The sequence below is a fragment of the Nerophis lumbriciformis genome, linkage group LG06 (assembly GCF_033978685.3).
Source record: "Nerophis lumbriciformis linkage group LG06, RoL_Nlum_v2.1, whole genome shotgun sequence".
Taxonomy (NCBI): domain Eukaryota; kingdom Metazoa; phylum Chordata; class Actinopteri; order Syngnathiformes; family Syngnathidae; genus Nerophis; species Nerophis lumbriciformis.
In genome coordinates this window covers 39,692,356-39,715,760 of record NC_084553.2, presented here as the reverse complement: position 1 = coordinate 39,715,760, position 23,405 = coordinate 39,692,356, and the positions used below count along the sequence as shown (strand labels likewise).

Here is a 23,405-nt window from a genome sequence, read left to right as displayed (position 1 = left end):
AGCGCCCCGCAGCAGCAGCAGCGAGAAGCCTCCCGTCGCAGTCAGCCATGTTGTTGGTGTGACACTCAATGAGCTGTCAGTAACAGGTCCTCGAAGTAGCAGCGAAACTTCAACATTTCCCCCCACCTGTTTCGCTTCTTCTTGGACACCAAACGTCGACAGCGAGACCAGGAAGCTGTCCCCTAAAGGCGGATATTCATTTGGGACTGTTGGAAAACTCGGAAGTTTATCTCTTTTTGGTCACCACCACAGAGCTTCTGTCTATTGAAGCGAGAGGGTAAGTTAAAATGTTGTAGTGTCATTAGTCTTTTATGGTTCTTTTTGCGTTTTTTTTAACGAGACAGCCATATCTGTTTTACAATGATGATCCATCCATCCATCCATTTCTACCGCTTGTCCCTTCCGGGGTCGCGGGGTTGCTGGAGCCTATCTCAGCTGCATTCGGGAGAAAGGCGGGGTACACCCTGGACAAGTCGCCACCTCACCGCAAGGCCAACACAGATAGACAGACAACATTCACACTCACATTCACACACTAGTGCCAATTTAGTGTTGTCAATCAACCTATCCCCAGGTGCATATTTCTGGTAAATAACCTGGAATGTGATATACTTAAACAGCTGGCTAAATGTCACTGTTAAAAAAGGCGTCCAAACTGTCCAATACTATCATAACCATGGTTTTTGTTGAAGGCCGATCTGCAGGTAATTCAAACTAGTTGAGCAGGTTAGCTGACTTGCAGATGACAAGAGATTTGGGAATGTTTGTAAGACCTACTGCATATGTTGCACAATGGTGAGAGTACCGTATGTGTTTTATTGTAGTTTCTTACACATATTGTATGCATCTGATTGTCTCACTGTATGACTCTTGTACTGAATACTACCCAATTGAGCAGTCTTTCCCAAATAGTGGGGCGGGCCCCCCTGGGGGGCACGGTCGCTGCCAGGGGGGGCTCGTGTGACCTCGGGGAACATGCTTTTTTTTGCCATACCAGACTATGACTATGTCTACACTAAGCCAGATAACCCCTTAAACAAATAATTATTTAGCCTAAGCCCCGTTTCAGTCACACTAAACCATCGTTTAAGTTAACCCTCCTTGGATAATTTTTTACACGGGTAAGTGCGCCGTGTATTTCTTGATTCGCCGGCTCTTAGCTTTGTATGCACTCATTTGTCGTTGACAAACTGAATTCAAAGAGGAAGTGAAGTCAGAAAGACAGCGCCCCACACAGGAAGTGACGTCAGAAAGAACACGCCACAGCCAGCTTCATAACAACCGGAGCTAACCACTGGAAAGATGGAGGCGAGTCATCCAGACATGCCCGTGTTTCTGCTTCTTCTACATGTACAGACGCTTGTGGAAATCACACATGAATACCTTAAGAGAAGAAAACGCGTGATTGCAGCTATTTCGGATACAACACTTCTCAGACGGCAAGAGAACTTTCGAATGTCTGGTTCAGCTACGATTGTACTTACCAAAAAACTTTGTCCATTTGTCGAAGGAGAGTCAACAAAAATGTGGGCTCCTGTGGATGTGATAACAAAGGTAGCTTGTGCTTTGTATTAACTGGCCGTCGAGAGAAGACTACGGAAAACATCGAATGCATTTGGACTGGCAAAGCAGACTGTATCAGTTATTGTCCGCCATGTATGTCCCGGACTCAACGTCTAGGTCCAGAGTATTTAAAGTCACCAAAAACTAATGGACAATGAAGGTGAAGGCAAAAGAGCGAGGAGTGTCCTGACCAGATATCTAGATCCCTAGATTGATTGTTGTAAAATCTTCTTTATCACATTGTTTACGTGTCTAACAAAGATTTGATTCAATTATGATGGCTCAGGTGTGATTCACTACAATAGAGCCCCACAGCACACTGGATTCCAGTTAATTGAAATACCATAACACTGGATATTGTTCACATAAGTTAAATTTAATTTAAGAACTTGCAAACAAAGCAATACTGGAGGTGACTATGGCGTGCGCATTTTCCGCGCATGCGTACTCGGTCGCGTTGCGCCGGCGGACGGAGGGGGAAAGGGAGTCTTAAACGACTATTGTGTGTGTGTGGACAAGGATAAGGTTAGGTGGGATTTACCCTGGATAACCTTAGCTGGCTTAGTGTAAACGGGGCCTTTGATGAAGCGTATGTAGCACTTGGCTTCACTGTAACCAAGGTGGGAGACGAGGAAAGACTGATGTGTTGGTTCCTTTATTGTTAATAAGCTTACAATGTTATGCAGAGGTAAAGTCATAACAATTTTATCAACAAATTATACTATTTATAGTCATTGTGGGGAGCGGGGGGCTCAAAATATTTTCTTCTTACAAGGGGGGGCGTAACAGAAAATAATTGAGAATCAGTGCAATAGAGGCACAATGAGATCCTAGAGTGCATTCACTGTACTCTAGGACAGAGGTTTGTCAAAGTCAGTGGCGGGCCGTGCGTTTCCCACCTCGGCCTTCAGTGATGTCCGACTTCAATGATTACCTCTCCAAATACCATCATTTATGTCCCCACATGACCACCGCTGGAGTAATAGTATACAGAAACACATTTACGCACTAATGGGCATTGTACAAAACGGGTTATTTTCTGGCGCGTTTAAAAATCAATAAACCCACATCAGCAATTAAAACATATCTTATGTGGTACTGTCAAAAAACATATTAAACGTGAAAAAATAAAGAAATAAAATATCTGAACTCACATTTCATCGCCGGGACAGCTGAGCTAGCGTCAGGGGTTGGCCGATATTGTCTCACAAGATGTAGTTTCTCTTCAAATATCCTTCTTGAAAATGGCCTTGCAAATATATGTGTTGTCTTGTCTAATCATAAAAGATGCAGACGAGGCGTGTTGGCTGAGCTCTTAAAGTTTACTCCACAGCGTGCTCATCGATAACATCAAGCTGCCGCATGTCTACATTCAACCACCTAAACGGGGCAAGTGCGCATGCTCTTCACTACTTTGGCATGCTAGGTAATGGAGTTCTTATGTTACGTAGCTCATAACATCACAATATATATCTGCCTTAGGCCAGCGAGAAGGCCTTACTGACTACAACCCGGGATCTGATTGGCTATCGCAACTGTCTGTCAAATGTTTGTGTCCGTTCACTTAGCGTGCACGGACGGCAGCATTGTTGATTCTGAAGGCCCCGGCAGATTTCGTACGGCGTGGCAACATAAGCTAGCTGAATTCTGATTGGATAAAAACTCTATAACTTAAAAACAACAGCGCTGGAAGGAGCATAATATGACATGAAGAGAATATGAATACTTTTAGATATTTAGGGAAAGTAAATTAAAAATTACTTTTATCTTTAATTATGATCATGATTTCTGGTTATGTTAGGCCAGCAGACGGCACACCACTGGTCAAAGTGTACCAGATAATATACTGTCCCACTCCATGAAAAACTGACTTTCTATTCACATTCTCCCTGTAAGAACAAACTAGGGATGTTATGATCGAGATTTATGCTGCCGATTCGATATGGATCATCCATAAGTGAGATCGGCCAAACCAATACCTCTACAATCACATTTATTACCTGTGCATTTGTCAATGTATTAATTGTGAGTACTATTGACAGTTTAACAATATCAACACAATATTATCACTTACTCTCTTGTTTGAATATAGGAAAATAAACACTGTACTTTAATCAAGTTTATAGCCCACGCACCAACAGTGGTTTACCTAGCACAGTTTGAGAATCACTGCTGTAGACTCTTATTAATCTACTTATTAATTTGACCACTTTCGGAGACATGTGTAGAGGGTTGGTAGTTCCTGTTAATCATTGCTTACTTTCTGCCTTAAAATGCTTCCATCTACACTTCTTAAACTTTACTAAGCACTTATTTATTCTGTTGTTTTAAGCTAGCTTAGCAGTTGATATTTGATATACTATTATAGGGGCCACCTAGTACTATCTGGGTATATTTTTGGAATGGCAGTCATTTCTTAAATTATTACTGACTCGAGACCTCATTTTATGCTGTAATCTAGAAATGTACCTAATGTCAGCTCTGAATACGTTTGCAGCTGTTTTTATACTGTGAGGGTGATTTTATCCAGATAGGTAGACAAATCAGGGCAGGGCAAAGCAAAATTCAGCAGGGAGAGACTAGCTTTGCTTTGCTTTGCCCTACAGCAGTCCTTCTCAAATAGTAAATGCGATGCCACGGGGGGACATGCTTTATCAGTATTATGCAGTATAATGCTTCAAACCGGGATAGGCTCCAGCACCCCCCGCGACGCCGAGAGGGACAAGCTGTAGAAAATGGATGGATGGATGCTTCAAACTCTGCTTCTGTGCACTTCAAAATGTGCTCATTGCAGCTATTATTAATCCTGACTTCCTAATCTTGATTTTAAAAAATTGCTTTATTCATATTTGTGTTGTAGGTTAGTGTTTTTTTATATATTGTGCTCCTGAGTTAATGTTGCTGATCAATTTGAATTTAATATTATTTATTTTTCAGTATTAAATGGTTCGAGTCGGTCAAAAAAAAATACTAATATCATTTTTACAATTTTTGGCAAATTGATCCACTTGAAATATTTCTGTTACAGACTAAAAAAAATATGTTAATACAATTATTCTTTGTTTTAAGTCCGTTATTGTCACACTGTGGTAGGTACGCAAGCTACATCTAATGGTATGCCAAATAATCACTTATTGAAATATACAACACAGTGGTACTGTTTAAACGGTGTGTAATGTTACAGTGGCCACAAATATTAAATATACTTGTTATATAAAACTTCTGCCTTGTTTTAAAAAAAAATGTAGGCCTGCTGCGCTACTGTATTTTAATGTTGGTCATTATGATTGTACGTGGTGAAAAAACTTTAAAAAACCACTGTTGTAAGTTCGTCTATACCGTATTTGTTTCTTTTTTGTTTTATTTAATGTTAACAAGGGTGCAATTTATTGCAGAGCAGCTGAGATGTACTTATAACAATGTTATAGACAAATCCTCATATTTATAGTCACATTGGGGGGAGCAAAATGTTTTCTTCTTCCTAGGGAGGGGGCGTAACAGAAAATAATTGAGAAGCACTGCCCTACAGCAACTTTCCAATGATTGATTGATTGAAACTTTGATTAGTACATTGCACAGTACAGTACATATTCCGTACAATTGACCACTAAATGGTAACACCCGAATACGTTTTTCAACTTGTTTAAGTCGGGGTCCACGTTAATCAATTCATGATAATGCGGTATGAACTTCTTCAAAAGACCCCTGCAGACTTTCTATTGTGCTACATTCTCACCTACAAACCATGTGATTTGTTTCATGTCACACTAGCAAAAGGGTGTGTTTGAATCACATGAGTGGCAGCTGTAATCTTGAGCTGACTGGTCACAGCATTCGGTACACCTGTCAAAACATAAGTTTCAATGCAGAGTTGTGTCACAAATGCATTTATTTATACAGTATTAGTTTTTGTTAGCCTTGAAGTAGAACTGCATCGTACTGTTAGGTGTTTTAACTCTTTTGGTAGGCCTATTTAAAAGCAACACGAAAGGACGTTAATATTATTGCACAGTGGAAAACATCGTAAGGGTGAACACAAGTTTTTTCAGGAATGGTGGTCCACAGACATGCACCTGGAGATAGGTTGATTGGCAACACTAAATTGGCCCTAGTGTGTGAATGTGAGTGTGAATGTTGTCTGACTATTTGTGTTGGCCCTGTGATGAGGTGGCGACTTGTCCAGGGTGTACCTCGCCTTCTGCCCGAATGCAGCTGAGATGGGCTCCAGCACCCCCCACGACCCCAAAAGGGACAAGCAGTAGAAAATGGATGGGTGGTCGACCTTTCAAATATTTGGAATCAATATAAAAATAATATTTTCACCACGAGATTCATGTATCGTCATGAATATAACTGGACACGTCTATCATGACAGGACGCACGTTAAAGTCTCAAGAACTAAAATAAAGGAAATAGGCCATCTTAGTTTCTGTCGGCCATTTTTAGGCCAAAAACAGAGGATATACTTTAACAAACTCCTCTTACAGAATTTAACTAAATGAGCTGCGTTTAAAATGATAGATACTTGGAGCTAGGCGATGATTTCGTTTTTTCTACGCCATAACATCTGGGCGTAGCATGGCACCAAACTTTGATTTGATGGTTAGCCCCAAAATTTCAACATTTATAATCCAGCTGCACAAATACAGGTCTTGATCATATTTGGTGCAAATGATGATGACGTCGACACCCTAAATTGCCGGATGGGTCAATAACTGTTTGTACCCATTTGTAGTGGGCGGAGCCTGTTGGTGAAAACTACTCCTCATCAACAAACTGTCATTACTTGACTTTAAATGATCTCCATTCCAAACTGATATGAAGATTTCAGTTTGGGATCTGATCATTACTACACGTTGATATTGACACCAATATCGCCCGCTTGTGGTGCGAAATTATAACAATCATAACTTCCATCCACAATCTGATAATCCTGAGATTTTTTATGGTGGGTTGGGGCATTGGGTGGGATGCGACTGCATGACTGCTCTGGCGCCAATATCGCTCCCTTGTGGCGGAAAATGATAACTGTCAGATCTTCCTTCAACATGCTCCGATCTTCCTGAATTTTTATATGGTGTGTCGGGCATTGGGAAGGACATGACTACATGCGTCATGCGTTCCCGCTAACTCGCGTGAATCCCGAAGTGAAGGGGGGCGAAGGCCTTCTCAATGCTGCTCTCAGCTTTAATTTTGTTTGTTTTTGTCAAAATATGCACCCCGCTCTGTTTGTCTGAGCTATTATATTTATGCATCGCACTGCGCGAAAGCAAATGTAATATATTAAATGCAAATACAGCATATATATTTTTAGTATAATGCAGTGCAAATCTACATCACTGCTATGACCACAATAATAAACATGGTAGATTGATTGCCAATTCCAGTTAAACTTGGGCATTATCTTCTTTTTGCTACAACTTCTAAATTTGATCTCATTAGAAGTTTGTAGTTTAAATATTTGTTCCTGTTTGTAAGTAACCCACTGACCAGGAGACATAGAATGGGTGGGAAAAAAGACACACACAAAAAAACTGAGAAGGAAAGATGGAGTCATAGGCTAGAAATAATTTGCAGTGAGTAACTTGCGTGACATCAGTAAGCAAGGCAAAGTTAATCATTTTGTAGACCAACAGCATCCAGTCAGGTTGTGCTTGTTCCTGAGGAGGTTAGTCTTTGAAAACTACCAAACTGTATGAGAGCACACTCAAGGAATGAGGAAGCAGAACATTTAAATACCATGCACTGTTAATTGTCTTACTTGGTTTTTCTCAATGTGCACTGTGTATTATTATTATGACATGCACTGAATGAAGACGGACATTTCCAGGGTTTATAGCTGCTCTTGCAACACTTGATGCTTGTGCCAGAGGCCAGGCTATTTATCCAACAGTTTATAGTGTTTTGTACATACTGAGTGGGACAGGCATGACCTTTTCAACAGAAACTGAAGCCAAGTTGAAGCAGGGAATATTTGACCAGCACAGCCAAGCCACTAGTCAGACGACAGACTGTACTACGTATATGTGGAAGTTGACACCGGCTGATTCCAGAGGATTTATTACCAAAAAATGTCTCCACTCGCCTCCAACATCGAATACTGTACATGACAAGCTCTGATTTATTTTTTAATTTCAGTCATTGGTTGCATCACTAAAAAACACAAACGTGAAAGCAAAAAAAAAAAAAAAAACGAAACACTTGTGGATTTACTTATTTAGATCTAGATGATTTAGATTACAGTATTTAGTCTCATAACAGAGCGGATGTGTCAGGCAAGTTTTTTTTCTGCCTTTTCAGGCAAATTTATACCTCAAATTTGGGTTGAAATCCAACATTTATGTCTATAGGTACATGCAATGTTGGAGGTCCGACTACATAATAGCCATATTTGCATGTGTGCAAATTGGAAAACAATAGATCATAAGTCACCCTGGCAGAGTTTAGCTTTGTCTGCTTTATTTCAATACTGTCCTGAGAAAGGGACTGAAATATGACAAAATTTATATTTGTTGGTCATTAGTTAGAATATGTTTAACTTGTTTATGTTTACCTGTCTCAATACAATTATTGTGTTTTGGCCATTGAATAACGGCTGTTCAAGCCACACTGCTATTTTTAACATATCTTGTCCAATATTAAGCAAATTATGTTGCAGTTTAGTAACAATGACAGGCCAGTCAGTGTGTGTAGTTGTGTACCACACGCGAGTATACTGTGGAGATCCTGCAATGAACCACTCATTTATTTACTCAAAGTAGGCTGCTGATGCGCCATCTAACAGTGCTTTTGTTAACTTCTAGAATACTCTCTATGCGCCACAGGGCCGCTCTTTGTGTGCCAGCCTCTTCCACAACATTCTGCCATAGTGATTTTTGCATTGCAAATATGACAGAGATCGCTGATTTTATTTATTAGGTTTTTTTGCTTGTGTTTGATATTGTGTGTCATACTATGAGGAGAGATGTTTCAGAGAGGGTGCACTACTTTTGCACTTTATGCACTGTTTTATTTAAAGTAGCAGTTTATTTTCTGCAAACAACTGCACTTTTTTGGAATGTTGCCCATCATTCACAAACCTTATGTAAGACAAGAACACACATTTTTCTAAATAGTGAAAAACTGCTAGGAAGTGGCGGAGACTGAGAGTAATTTATTCTGCCAATAAAGCCCTTTAATAAACGTAAAAAACAACCAACAACACTACATTTACTTGCCGTGACCTGCATATTAACCATGTTATAGCGACAAACTACTTTTCCGGCGAAGTGACCTAGCGCCTTGCACCTTACTCACAATACGATGTGATAGGACAGCAATCTGTACTGACTGAGAAACATCAACATTCATATGATAAAGAACTATTACGAATAGCAACACCAAATTACAGTGTCTGTAAACTTTAACTTGAACTTGTCGTTTATTTACCACTTTGTGTGTGCCTTTTAATTGCCCCCTGGGAAAAAATAATTTTTTAAAAATGTAATTGTTACTTATTAGCCCACGTTCCATGTTTTGTTTGTAGACTGCAAGCACTACTGTGATTAGCTGTGATATCCAGCACTATGTGCTCCATGTATCAGAAATCATTATGTATTAAATCATGGTCACTTGCGCGATGGGCAGTTGTTTTTCTCGTCCAGCTGGCCTCTGCCATATTTTTCAGTTTATTTATTTTTTATCTTCCTCACCAGATACACAAATATTTTCCATCGATCCCACTCAGTGCAGCAGAAGCAGATTCTGTCGGAATGGCTTGACAATCTTCACATTTAAACCACCATGTTATGCCTGTCCTGACTTTTTTGGCCCTTGTCGGCTCCAACGTCTCATCCTCTATTCTTCCCAGCTTCTCTAACCAGTAGCTCATCCTGTGTATATTCAGGCTCAAGAAGATAAGGTTGTGTATCCACATTTGTTCCAAAGCAGTCATCATCTCTCACAAAGTCTGCCATGATTAGTGGGATCAAACACAAAACACACTCTTGATGCTGTTGTTGACTGATATAGCGTTCATTACTATCAATGCGACCAGGAAAGAAGTTCTAGTAATGCTAATGTTATCATGAATGTTTGTGTTACAACATTATATACATACTTATAACATGTGTATAAAACATTGATGGAGTTTTTAAAATGTTTTTTAGAGGGCTGTTTAGGGAAAATAGGTCAATCCCCATTACCTGAATGGTTAGCAGCCTCCTGGTAGCAGTTTTTCACTATTTAGAATGTACACAAAATAGAAAGACATGTGAATGATGTGCAAAATTGTGCCTCCTGTAAATTTTGGTGGACAAAATATATTGTTTTGTTTTTAAAGTAAATCGATACGAAGTGACTTGAATCTCAATGACGTAATAATCCAAATTACAATAGTTTGTCTGTGCTCTAAGACCGTTCTTGTTAGCTTTTGCAATGAAGGAGGTTGTGTCTCATCTCTGGGAACATAATTTGTTACTAACGTAACTCAGACGTTTTGGTTGAATTGCTATGAAAGAGATTAGAATATGATTCTGAGTAATATATGGGTAAAATGTGTATTAAATATCAAAGTTTGATTTTAATCCAGAATCTAATGCGGATCCAAATTAGGATGGTGATTGCTTAGCGTGTAATAGGGATGTAACGATGAACAGTATTAATGATAACCGTGGTAAAACTCTCGACGGTTAGCTTTTATCGTTTTAAATTAAAAACTTAAAAAACCTGTGATTGATAGCCGCACTTTGATAAACAATCGGATGGCCTTGCTCGCTAGCTTAAATATATTTGGAGGAATATGACAAAGAGGTGTGTTTACATCGCGTTCAAGGACCGCTGAACAGAGTAGGACGCAACAACGCCCGCCAGAACACTCATCAGTGATGCATAAGAAACACAAAACATGCAAAATAGTGGTCTTTCCAACAGTGTGTCTATTTATTTTAGTTATTTAAAAAAATCTAAAGATTTCATTGTGTGTAAAGTACTTTTTGAGCACATTCAGCAGTATTGCGATAAAAAAAATTATAACCGTAATCATTTTGGTTACAATAACCGTGATATGAAATTTTCATATTGTATCATTCCTAGTTTGTATGTATATATTGTATGTTTGTTATGAGTACAACTACTAAAATTGGCTAAATATCTGGATCCAACTGGCTGGTCATGGTACATTTCCAGGGCAACAAAAGTAAAAAGCAAAAAGTTCAGGTGTGTCAACATTGACAAAACACATTCCTTTTGTGAAAAATCCACTGTAACGTGCATGTCAGGTCAGTAGTAGTGTACAATGTCATTCCCCCCACTCCTTTTAAATGAAATACTTCATGCATGCACCAAATGGTTGTCTTTGCCGATGGCCTATTCGCAGAGATGAGAACAATAAAAAGTAATGTAAGGACACAGTAACAGTGTAGTAAGTGTCCATTATGCTGTACAGAAGCATTTTAAGCACACAGAAAATATGTCATTTTCACTGTTGAATTGCTGTTAAGCGTAAACCAAAACTGTTTTTTTCTATTTGCAGCGAATAATATTTTGTAAATGACCTACTATTGTGATAAGGACAATGACAAATTGATTCACTTTAGATCTTTAGATTTCTAAATCCTTTGTGTAAACATGTTTTCGTATTATTATATTGTATGTACTGTATCCAACATTTTATTGGCTTCAATGTAGCAGCATTTTTTTGTTTTTTAAAGGCCTTAAAAAGACTTAAGTAGAATTGATGTTTTGTTTGTGGGTACAAAAGCAGACAATGTGGTATATCTACTATATTATGTACACTTCAGCAATTGTACAATGTATACACATATATTGACAAGTGAGAAACCAAAGAGAAGAAGGAATGTAACTTGAGACTAAAGGAGACTTGACCCAAAAGGATATATGAGGAAAATGGAGAGCGACAGATGGCAGGCAGTAGATTAGTCGTGTCTTGTTGTTCTATACTTGTGAGCATCAGTTGAGCACTCAACTCAGTCCAGCTACACACTCCCACTCTTGTTTTAATGCTTTGTGTCCACCCAAACAAAACAATACAGTATGTCTTTACATCCTGAAATAACTAGAATAGGTTTTATTTCTTGTGCGGTCCCATTTCAAACCTTTTCTCTTCAGATTGCTGTGTTACATCCAAGTTGGTCTTCTGCCAAAAGTCATGATCGCTTCCTGTCAGCTGACTTTTGATGAGGAAATGCTTGATTCCTATTGCCAGGAAGGAAGTGTTGAGTAAAAATTCTGGAATGTGTCTGCAATTTTTTTCCCCTTTGACTTCATCATTGGAGTCTTACTGGCTGATGGAGGTAGCAGGTGCTCAGTGTGGAAGCCGTTGATACAACCAAGGCGTTTGGAGTCACATTTGGATAACTTCATCAATTTTTAATGCCAAAATAATATATAGTTTGTACTGAAAAACTTTATTTCCAAGCAAGCTGTGTTTGCTGTATGTGATTAGTTGAGTACTTACTTAAAATACATTGCTGCATGTGTTTATTGTTAGTCTATTTTCTCATAATGTTTTCATTATGCAGACTTGTTGTGTTGAGATAGTGTTATTGTGGACAAAGTATTATGATTTTTGTAGTTCATATATTAAATAATTTCCATGATGTTTTGAGAACATTAGTTAAACTGTTTACAATTAATGGTTGTCACTGTTAAATACGATGTAATACGCAATTGCCTCTGTGATGCTGGTTGACCTTTGAATTGTTCAGATTTTATTAAAAAAAATTCCATGACAGATGTTGGAAAATAGAAATATTTGGTTCCAGGATTAAAACCGTCGACATCATGAAACCTTTATGAACTATGTTGTCAATGTTTTAAGTGATATTCTCAACCTGGGGTGTAACGCCACCCACAATCATCGTTTGATTCTTGGTTTTAATATCACAATTGAGTTCATTTTCAGTACAGTAAGTGAACAAAATGCAAAATATAAAACTTCTTAGCTTTTGTTAAAACAGCTTTAATATTTTAACATAACAATCTGCAAACTGTTGGCAAGTAAATTTTAAGAAGACAAACAAAACAAAACCTAACAAAATCTCCTGAACAATGTCGGCATTATGCTTTCCTGTTTTCTTTTCCCTTCGTGCTACCCTTGTCATTGTCCGTTTATGTATTTCACTGGAAAAACAAAGTGGTCGTATGACTTAAGTGAAGGAAAAGGGTTTTCCAGCGATGGTATTTACTGTACTTGGCACTTTTGCTCGCCAAAACTCCTGCTTGCTAAATGGGTTGCACTGTATTTGTTTACATAGTAACTCAATCTGTACTTTGTGAGAATTTGGCATCGTACAGAAAAACTATTAGACAAACACTATTTCACCACCATTCTGTAAAGAGTCATATTATGATGCTTTTTTCTACGTTGTTACCGAGTTTATGTGATCTATTGTTAAACTGGAGAGTGTAACATTTATTGGTGATTTTAATCTCAATTTTGATAACTCCTCTTGCCCCTTGGAAGCTGAGCTGGTATCTCTTATGGACTCCTTTCACTTTGTACATGATATGTCGGGTTCTACTCAGACAAAAGGTCATACTTTTGTTTTGGTCTTTTCTTTTGGAGTAAAAATTGACCAATCAAGTATTGAAGATCTTCAAATAAGCGACCACTATTGTTTTTTATTTAATCTGTTGTTCACACTGGCACAGACTACTTCCAATGTGAAGAAACAGACTTGCATTCTAAATGAATCTGCAATCAGTGGGTTTTATGCCTCTTTTTACTCAACTACCTTTGCTAGCTGTGATGATGTTGACACATTTATGGCAACTTTCAATCACCATTGTCTGACTTTTTGGAACACAGTAGCACCAGCTAAAAACACTATTGGCTCTCGTAAAAAATGTTGTCCATGGATGAATTACGCCATTTTTAGCTATAGGAAAAGCTGTCAGAAAGTTGAACGTTTGTGTAAAAAGTACATAGACTCCGTTTTAAAGAAATGATAATGGAGCTAAATTTAAATTATAAAACGTGCTTGCTCAGCGTTCTTTTCACATCTTGTTTTGCACAATAGGAAAAACCCTAAAGTCTGATTTGACAATATTGAAAATCTTGTTGCACTCCTTCCCGTGTGCATGTGTACACTCAGGATGACTAATAGGTTTTTGAACTTCTTTGTAAACAAAGTGCTACACATTACGGCCAGTATCCGTCCTCTCTTGGATAGCTTGTGCACTACACCAGCCCCTGTGTGCTCATGGTCTTCCTTAACTACTGTCAGCCTACAGGATGTTCAGGTTTTAGTGGGCAAGATGAAACCCACATCAAGCCCTTAATTTGGATGTTGTTCCTACTCCACTCCTCTTAAATGTTTTTGATGTTTGTTTTGATGTTGTCTGTCCTTAGGTGGTAAAATTGATAAACCTTTAATTTCTGTATGGCTCAGTCCCCAGTTTTTTTAAACATGCTGAGGTGAATCCCATTTCTAAAAAGCCTAATCTTGATCGTGTGGAGCCTATAAATTACCAGCCCATATCAAAGCTTCCCTTCATGTAAAAAATCATGGAAAAAGTGGTAGCTGAGCAGCTAATCTCATTTTTGGAACAGCAAGATTTTTATGATAAATATCAATCTGGCCATAGGTCGATCCACTCCACCGAAACTGCTCCTCTGAAAGTTTCCGGCGACGTGGCGTGGCGCAGTGGAAGAGTGGCCGTGCGCGACCCGAGGGTCCCTGGTTCAATCCCCACCTAGTACCAACCTCGTCATGTCCGTTGTGTCCTGAGCAAGACACTTCACCCTTGCTCCTGATGGGTGCTGGTTAGCGCCTTGCATGGCAGCTCCCTCCATCAGTGTGTGAATGTGTGTGTGAATGGGTAAATGTGGAAGTAGTGTCAAAGCGCTTTGAGTACCTTGAAGGTAGAAAAGCGCTATACAAGTACAACCCATTTATCATTTATCATTTATGATGGCTGCTAACTTGGGTCGCTGCACAGTTTTGGTTTTATTCGATTTGACATCTGCCTTTGATACTGTGGATAACCATATACTGATTAATCGACTCAAATCTAAGATCAAGTTTTCTGGGGCTGTACTCCTGTGGTTTACTTCTTATATAAATAGAAGAACGTTTAATGTTGGTTTTAATTATGTAATGTCCAATGTGTCCAACCTGTCATTTGGAGTTGCCCAGTGCTCTGTTCTGGGACCTGTTATATTTTTGTTTTACCTGATGCCTCTTGGTCAGGTTGATCTGTGGTTTTGAAAATGTTTTTTACTATCATCCATCCATCCATCCATTTTCTACAGCTTGTCCGTTTCGGAGTCGCGGGGGGTGCTGGAGCCTATCTCAGCTGCATTCGGGCGGAAGGCGGCGTACACCCTGGACAAGTCGCCACCTCATCACAGGGCCAACACAGATACTATCATGTCTATGCAAATTATATTTAACTGTATTGCTCTTTCAATGATTCAGAGTTTCACTTTTTATCAGAGTTCGTCAGAAAAATTCTAACAAAACAGAAATTGTAATCATTACTCCTGATAAAAAAGACCCCCCTAATCAAGAACTCCTTTGGTGCTCTGGTTGCATCTGTTAAATCCAGCCTCAGAAATGTTGGGGTTGTTTTTGATCAGTCAATGTTTTTGGAGGGTCACTGTAGTCAACTGATCAAAAACTCTTATCACCTGAGAAATATTTCTCAAATGAGAAATTTGTTGTCAAAATCAATCTCGAAATTATCATTAACACGTTTATCTCGCCTCGCATTGACTATTGTAATTCTGTTTTGACTTGTTTTAACAAGCAACTCTAAATGGACTTCAGACTGTACAGAATGCGGCTGCCAGACCCAGAAAAGCCCACATTACCCTCATTCTATAAAGTCTTCATTGGCTTCCAGTCAAATTTCGCATTGAGTAGAACATTTTAGTCCTGACTTTGTGTGGGGCCTCCAGTATATTGCTGATTTGTTGTGCCTCTACTCTTTAGGGCGCAGCCTTTGGTCTTCAGACTAAGGTCTCCCAAAGATCCCGAAAACTTATTTTAAAACCCGGGGAGACCTGGCATTACAGGCTGTAGCCCCGTGTGAGCTCTACTTTATTGATTCTTTTAAAAAAACAATTGAAGACTTTGCTTTTCAGAAAAGCTTTTAGTTAATGGACTTTTTATTTTTTAAATGTATCCTTTTCATGATGTAGCCCTTGTTTAAATGTTATTGTTGTTTTAATTCACGTATGTTTTGTACAGCCCTTTGTGATTTTTATCTGTGAAAATCGCTTTATAAATAACATTGACTTATTACATTAAAACATGTGATGGCGGTGCTTTGGTCAAAATGTTCATTGATTTTGTTTTACAGACAATCTTCAGGCAGCTTTCTGACTATCAGAATGCCCCGTTTTGTGGGCATCCTTATTTACGTGCCAAAGCCATGTTGTAGTTTTTAGCGCTAACATATATTACAATACAGATATACTGTATTGTAAGTTACAACTATATGCTACTTTTTATAAGAAATGGAAACAGAGGAGCATGCATGTATATGTACAAGCCAGTCTGCCCCACAACAACAGGATAGAGAAAAAGAAGGAAATTTTTGACTACAACTGAATAAAAATGGCAGACTCGCACAAAGCTCTTCGAGTAAACCTCTACAATATATTGAGATATCCGCTGACGTAGCTAAGGCAAAATACGTCACTAAAATCTCAAATTCCAAACGACTCATTTATAGCAAGTTTAGAAAAAGGCAAGATTGTCATGACTCCATGGTTTGATTTTAAATTTTCAGCACTTAATGGGATCCCAAATACACAAAAACACGGACCAACAGGTAAGAAAAGTTGGATTTTGCAGAATAGGACCCCTATAACTAAGGCTTGGCAGTGTACAACTTTTGGGACATTTTTCCAGAAAATGGTTGTCAAATTTTCAATGGTATTATTACCTCATAGCGTTTGACTTGAGGCTTATTTTAGACTATCTAGCGATCACCATCAGCAGTTTACTTGTGTAACAGAGCCCAGACAGTGGGGCTGTGCAAATGTATGTTGGTAGACCTCACACCCTGACGGCTTAAAAGAGTTTGCGCTCGACATCGAGTTACCAACTTAGGCTTTTAGGTCGATGCCTTGCGCTCTCACACTTATTCAGAGCACCTAGACTTGAGCTCAGGGCGGGACTGCATGGGCTGTACTAGGCGGGTTACACTTGCTCACTTTGCTTGTACTGGCTATTGACTCATTTTAAACCCATTCATGTTAAGTTTTGTTCATACAAGGCATTCATACCAAGAATGTTGCATAAGCTTGATTATCAGTCAGTGCATGGTACTCAAAGTATTCAGTAGCCTCATAAGAGTGATGTTCCTGAATAAAATACACAAATGGCAATTTAACATTTTAACCTGTCAGTCGTGACACTGATGAGGACCTGCTGGACCGTGTTCAGTTTATTACAGCCATGTACATGTACAGAACATGTATGCCATCTCTTGGGTACCAATAAAGACAGACTATGAACAGTGTTGGAGCCACCAGCTGTGTGCTTTAAAAGGTTTGGGATGTGGCCAGAGAAGCCCTGCCTGAGGGGAACAGGAGAAGCCCTGTTAGACTCTGCTGACTGACCAAAACCTCCCTCCTGTTTCCTGCCTGCCTGCCTCGCTTGCTCGCTTTGCCAGCACTGTGCTGTGCTGTCCTTGTTGCAGTGCTGACTGATGACTGGGCCTGCCTCTGTGTGTTTTGCAGATGGCTGCAAGCAGTAGCTGAAGACACCATCTGGAGTTCAACCCCTCGCTTGGTCCCCACCACATACAAGTATGAATGGTAAGATGTTTTCTTGTTGGTATGAATTCTCTGTGTATGTGTGGTTAAATTGACTCTGCTTTAAGTTGTCACAGATGGCTACATGATAATAAGTTATCCCTTTTTTGTGCAGGACAAAAGTCACAATATTCAGTTGCAGGACTAAAACAGCAACAACTGTTCATGTTTTGGGTTTTGTACACTAATGTGTTACTTCAAGTAAAATTTTGACGCTTCTTTGTCATTACAACAAAATTAATATCCGCGAGGTCTGCATGCCAAACACCACTCGATCACGAAGACAAGCTTTGGGAATTTCTCTTGTCTCTGATGTTTGTGTCCCATCTCCCTTTGGGGCCAAGTGTGTTGCCTGTTTGCTTTGCTCATACTGAGGCTATGCTCCGTAGAGTAATTATCACCAGTGTGGCTTGATCACATGTGTATGTTACAGGTGGTGTCAGTGTGTGGGCTGTCACTCCAGAGGAGAGGGTCAAGCATGACCAGATGTTTGACACCCTCTACCCAACATTGGGTTATGTTTCAGGTACATACAATACTGCATATCCATATCCGAGAGACCTCCTGCCAACTCCGGTTTTATCATCATGTATTACCTCAATTTTATGATAAGACTGTCGTGCAGCACTTTTCTTCAATATATTTTTGGCTTCTGCATCCAATAGCCATGATTTTTTTCCATCTATCTTTAGGTGAGCAGGCAAGGAAGTTTTTCCTCCAGTCAGGACTGCCTGCTTCAGTCCTGGCTGAGATATGGTGAGAAATACACTCTCTTTTGCCTACGCACGTCTGCTGATTCTGGAACTATTCTTCGCCGACAACTTTGTCCCCTCACTCCTGTCACTCCTTAGGGCTCTGGCTGACCTGAACAAAGATGGGAAGATGGACAGGTTGGAGTTTTCCATCGCGATGAAGCTCGTAAAGCTCAAACTCCAAGGAACACCGCTTCCATCAGCGCTGCCCATTATCATGAAGCAGCCTCCTGTGCCTGCTCCAAACCTCAGTGCTCCCAAGCTCACCTATGGTACTTTCCATAGGTTACACTCGAACTCTGAACCATGTAGTTGTATCAATTAATCCGCCATATGTTTATATTTTAGGGATGGGATCTTTGCCTCACATGTCCATGATGTCTGGTAAGAACCCTGCCATGTTGATACCTATCGCCATGGCAACTCCAGGACTAACCCCTACGATTCCAACAGCACCAGGCCAGAGTCCACTAATTGGCTCCACACCTGCCAGGCCCCTGATGACCACTCTCCCAAACGGCACTATGGGACTACTCCAGCCAATACCAACTGGCGCTTTGGCTACTGGTACTGTACATACTATTCATTCATTTAGGAATGTATTTATCTTAACCACAAATAAATTAAGTGTGGCTGTTATTTAAGACATTTTAAAACTCATTATAAACCATATAATAACTGTTATTTTTTTATTTCAATAATGATTTGTAGTGCATGAGAAAGTATGTTAACAACTTTTAATAACAAGCACAGTATATTGCACAACACCAAGGCTACACACCCAAATTTATAATAGCAGTAGAAGCAAACTTATCAGTCGGCATTAATACAGGTATTGAGTGAAACATGCATCCCAAAAGCTGAGTAATGTAACCAACATTTTAGCTGCTGGATGCCGGCCACTCATGATCCCTCCACTACAGCTACTGCTATCTTCAGGAGTTAGTAAAAAAAACATCAGTAGGTTGCCTACAGCCACAGCTGGTAATGCAAATGTTTTCTGACCCAGCTTTAATCACAGACCCTGATTATCTGCGTTTATAGACCACACACTAGTGGACTATAAAGAGACCTGCCAGAAAATTGATAAGAGATTTTATGGTAGTTTACAATACAACAAAATCATTCATTTATGACTCTGGTTTGTTTTTGTCATAAAAGTAAGTATGTGGAAGTCAAAAACATTCTGTTCCATTTGAACTTGATTCCCGATAAATGGGCAGAAAAGTCCACATCCAACTGCAAACTTTTTGCTCCAGTTCTTTGTGTAATATCCAGGTATAATGTATGTTAATATAGTTTATATCTTAACAATGGTTCTAGAATTTAATTAAATGCGTGTTTTTAGGTCTACCTTCATCTACATCCCCCTATGCTTCTATACTTGCATCCAGGTAGCGTATGTACACACACAAAAACATACAATTAATACTATACCTATATTGAGTTGAAGCTGATGAGGACTGAGCCCCAGTAGATTGCTGTAATTAACATTATGTGTTTTCTCTTCTCTTGTGTGTGTGTGTGCGTGTGCCTGTGTGCCTGTGTGCGTGTTGCAGCTCATCATTGTCACCCTCCTTATTCACCTCCCAAATTGCATTTGGGGACTGGGGTGTGCCACACACCATCAGACTCAAATACAGGCAACAGTTCAACAGCTTGGACACGCTGATGACTGGATACCTCACTGGTATGATGTATGTGTGTCCGTGTGCGCACTTGCACAGTGTGTTTAGGTCATACAAAACCCAAATATGCTTGGCATGCAGGCGTGGATTTTCAAGAACAACGGGCGGATTTCATCACAGTTCCCTCCCTCTCATTTTCCCTTTTTTGTAATTTCAATTGTGTCAAGCCTTTGGCTAACTCTAAGCAAAATGCGTGTGTGGGCGCGTGCACATACGTGTGTGTCCTCGCGAGCCTTGTCAGACCTGTTTTCCTGAAATAGCCTTGCTATAATGAGTTACAGAATAGGCACAGACACATAAGCTCAACTTTCAGGGCAGTCATTATTACTCTGACTAAAATGCAGCTACCTTATATATCCAATAAAGTGAATGCAAGTCACTTTTACAGCAGATACATTAGACTCAACAGTTGAACAGTTGTCTTTCCGCTGCCTCAGATTTTTTTTTGTATGCAGTTTTATTTAAGCACAGAACAATTTGTAACACTTGAGATCTCAGTTTTGGTGCTATACATTTTTTTGCCATAGATGAAATGTTCGTTGACAGTTGTTTTTCAGCTGATTCTATGATTGGAACCTCAGTATATTGATTAACAACTTTCATGGCACTGACCGTATACAGTATCATTAAAAATTGGAGGATGCCCGGTGGCATACGTGGCCAATATCTATGGCCATACTTTGACTCTCCACTAGTGGCTCAATCACTGTATATTTTATACAAAAATACAAATTCTCATAAATCCTCCATCATTGACACACACACACCCTTTCCAACTCATTCCTCTTCCTACACATCTGTTGCATACTGTCATTCTCATATATATGTTAAAAAAACCAACTAATTGTATTTGTCTACAGGTCAGCAGGTGAGAAGTGCAATGGCAACCACAATGTTGAGTCAGACCCAGCTGGCCTCCATCTGGTAAGATAATATTAGTGACTACGGTCAGTATATTTAGGAGTAAAGGTACATACCAAATAATTATGTTCTGTGTGAAAGTAAACATTCAACATGTTTATAATAGTTTTTTTTCAAATGCCAAGTTATTGTCATTTGTTATCTGCAATAAGAAGAAGTTAGCTTCACTACTGATGAGTATTGATAATGCTATGGAATGTTTTGTTTACAATTGCCAGTGATAACAAGCAAGTACTGTTCCACAACTAAAAGGCTTATTCAGAGTAACCAACTTCTTACCAATTTATCATATTACCTTGTGAGTAACTACTGCAGTTGAGCAGAGGATGTTAATAAAGTGTCCAAATATTTATCATAGATAATTAACTCCTTTCCTAGGAATTTGGCTGATGTGGACAAGGACGGCAAGCTAACTGCCGAGGAGTTCATCCTGGCCATGCATCTGGTGGATGTAGCCAAGAGTGGACAACCACTGCCGCCAACGCTGCCAACTGAGCTGATGCCACTCACACACAGGTGAGTGGAGCAGTGTGATACTAAAAGCGAGTGAGAACACTGAAGAGATACTACAGTGGGTACAAAGTGTGACCCAAGGGGACATTTTTAGCCATCCCCCATTGTTTTTTATTTGTCCTCAGCATATTTGAAAAATAAATAGATTTTTGATGAAATATATTATTAGATGTTACACTAATTTGCTTTGATACCCATAACATACAGTTAAGATTTTTTGTTCAGGATAGCTCCACAGAGGGATTCTGTGGTACCACGCGGGCTCCATCTAGTGCCGTGCCAAAAATTTGATTCATTATTTAAGTACAGTGTTTTATTTTCCAATATTCAAACAGTGTTACTGTTCAAACTGTGTAATGTTACAGTGGCCAAAATATTAAATATGCTTGTTAAAGTAAACTTCTACTTTGCTTTTAATGAATACTTAGGCCTATTATGCTACTGTGTTTTAATGTTGGTCATTTTGGTGGTGTTCTCTAAGGTGGTACTTGTTTCAAAAAAGTTTGCGAACCACTGGCTTAGCATTGACCGACATTGGATTGCAATATTTTTTTATGCAAAAAATGTATCAAAGTGGCCAACAGCATTTTAAATTTTTTTTCTGAATGATACCCTCATTAAAAAAATGCGTACACTTCTAATAAAACTAAATCAGACTTTGAGGTTATTCATTTGCCGGCTTGAATGATGTCCTCTTTTGTTTCAGGGGTGGTGTGAATGGATCCAGTGCCCCTCTGTATGCAGCTCTGGCTGATGATTTGGACATCGACGCCCTACAGAAAACCAGGAGCAACAGTTAGTTGTCATTTTTGTTGCTTTTTGTCTTACTGAGCATTCTAAACCAAAAGGAATAGTCTTCATTTGTTTGGGTTAGAATACACTAAAGTTGTGTACCTGTCTCCATTCAGTATCCTTCGAGGATAAATTCAAAGCCAACTTGGAGCGCGGGAACGCAGAACTGGAGAAGAGACGACTGGCACTGCAGGAGGCAGAGAGGAAGGAACAGGAGAGGCAAGCTCAAAAGGCGAGAGAGGAGCAAGAGCGTAGGGAGAAGGAGGCCCGTGAGGCGGAGGAGAGAAGAAGGAAAGAGGAAGAGAAGCGGCTGGAGCGCCAGAGGGAACTGGAGAGACAGAAAGAAGAGGAGCGTCTTAGAGAAATCGAGAGAAAAGAGGTAAGCATGGTCATGTTTCAGATCTCGGAATGAGCTCTTCTCATGCCGAACGCTCAAGTGTGTACTGTTGTGTCACTGAGCTATCATACTATGTGGCTTCTCTACAGGCTGCACAACGGGAGCTTGAGCGTCAGAGGAAGGAGGAATGGGAAAGGAGAAAGCGAGGGGAACTTCAAATAAAGAGACAAAAAGAGCAGGATGACATCAACCAACTCAAAGCCAAAAAGAGAAATCTAGAGATGGAGTTGGAGTCTGTGGTTAGTGGGGAAGATGCCCTATGGAGGGTTCACTGCAGAAATATCACTCACATAATCAGGTTTTAGCTCAATCTCTCTTTGTCTGCAGGGTAACAAACATCGACAGATTTCCGACCGACTGCGTGACATCCAAAACAAGAAGAAGCTTCCTAAGACTGAGCTGGACCTGATCATTCAAAGGAAGGATGCACGCCAGCAGGACATGAAAAACCTGCAAAAACAGATAGAGGTTCAAGTCTTTGTTTTGTATTATATACATCAACAGGTTTTAAAAACTATTATTTGCATTCACTCTTTGTCAGGAATACCAAAGGAAGTTGTCCCATTTGACTCCAGAACAGAAGAAGCTGACAGAAAAACTCCAAAGAATGTCACTGAATGGCATGCCTGGTTAGTATTGGCAAGTCATGCAGTGCAGCGCTAGGCTAGCACATTTCAGATGGATATTTCTGATATTTTGGCAATAATCCTTACTAGGTATGGGCAATAAGAACCTAAAATCAATATACATTGCAGCCTCCTGCAATACATTATTTGGTATTTAATGATAATAAAAACATTTCAAAACGACTGCTGAAGTATGCGCTAACATATAGCATAATTTCCGGTTGTATTATTAACTCAAAACTATTATTACTCGATAATTTATTGCTAATATCTGGTTATTTTTTATTGTAACATGGTTCTGTCTACACTTCTGTTAAAATGTAGTACTTCTGTTGTTTGATACTTTTTGTTTTGGGTGACACTACAAATCTGGGTACAAATCCA

At 39.5% G+C, this 23,405-nt stretch overlaps 1 protein-coding gene across 2 annotated transcripts in view; it reads left to right on the top strand.

Annotated features, from left to right (window-relative positions):
• Positions 1–18: 18 nt before the first annotated feature.
• The window catches only part of itsn2b (intersectin 2b), a 57,987-nt gene continuing 34,600 nt past the window's right edge, over positions 19–23,405 (top strand). For both annotated transcript variants that reach the window (XM_061964305.1, XM_061964304.1), the window contains exons 1-16: positions 19–277; positions 17,258–17,335; positions 17,766–17,858; positions 18,025–18,088; positions 18,184–18,356; positions 18,433–18,468; positions 18,538–18,651; positions 19,433–19,478; positions 19,644–19,774; positions 20,633–20,696; positions 21,072–21,209; positions 21,913–22,001; positions 22,115–22,377; positions 22,485–22,634; positions 22,723–22,863; positions 22,937–23,024. In XM_061964305.1, coding sequence (XP_061820289.1) covers positions 17,329–17,335; positions 17,766–17,858; positions 18,025–18,088; positions 18,184–18,356; positions 18,433–18,468; positions 18,538–18,651; positions 19,433–19,478; positions 19,644–19,774; positions 20,633–20,696; positions 21,072–21,209; positions 21,913–22,001; positions 22,115–22,377; positions 22,485–22,634; positions 22,723–22,863; positions 22,937–23,024 — 1,597 coding nt within the window. In that variant the 5' untranslated portion in view covers positions 19–277; positions 17,258–17,328. The remainder of the gene's footprint in view (positions 278–17,257; positions 17,336–17,765; positions 17,859–18,024; positions 18,089–18,183; positions 18,357–18,432; positions 18,469–18,537; positions 18,652–19,432; positions 19,479–19,643; positions 19,775–20,632; positions 20,697–21,071; positions 21,210–21,912; positions 22,002–22,114; positions 22,378–22,484; positions 22,635–22,722; positions 22,864–22,936; positions 23,025–23,405) is intronic.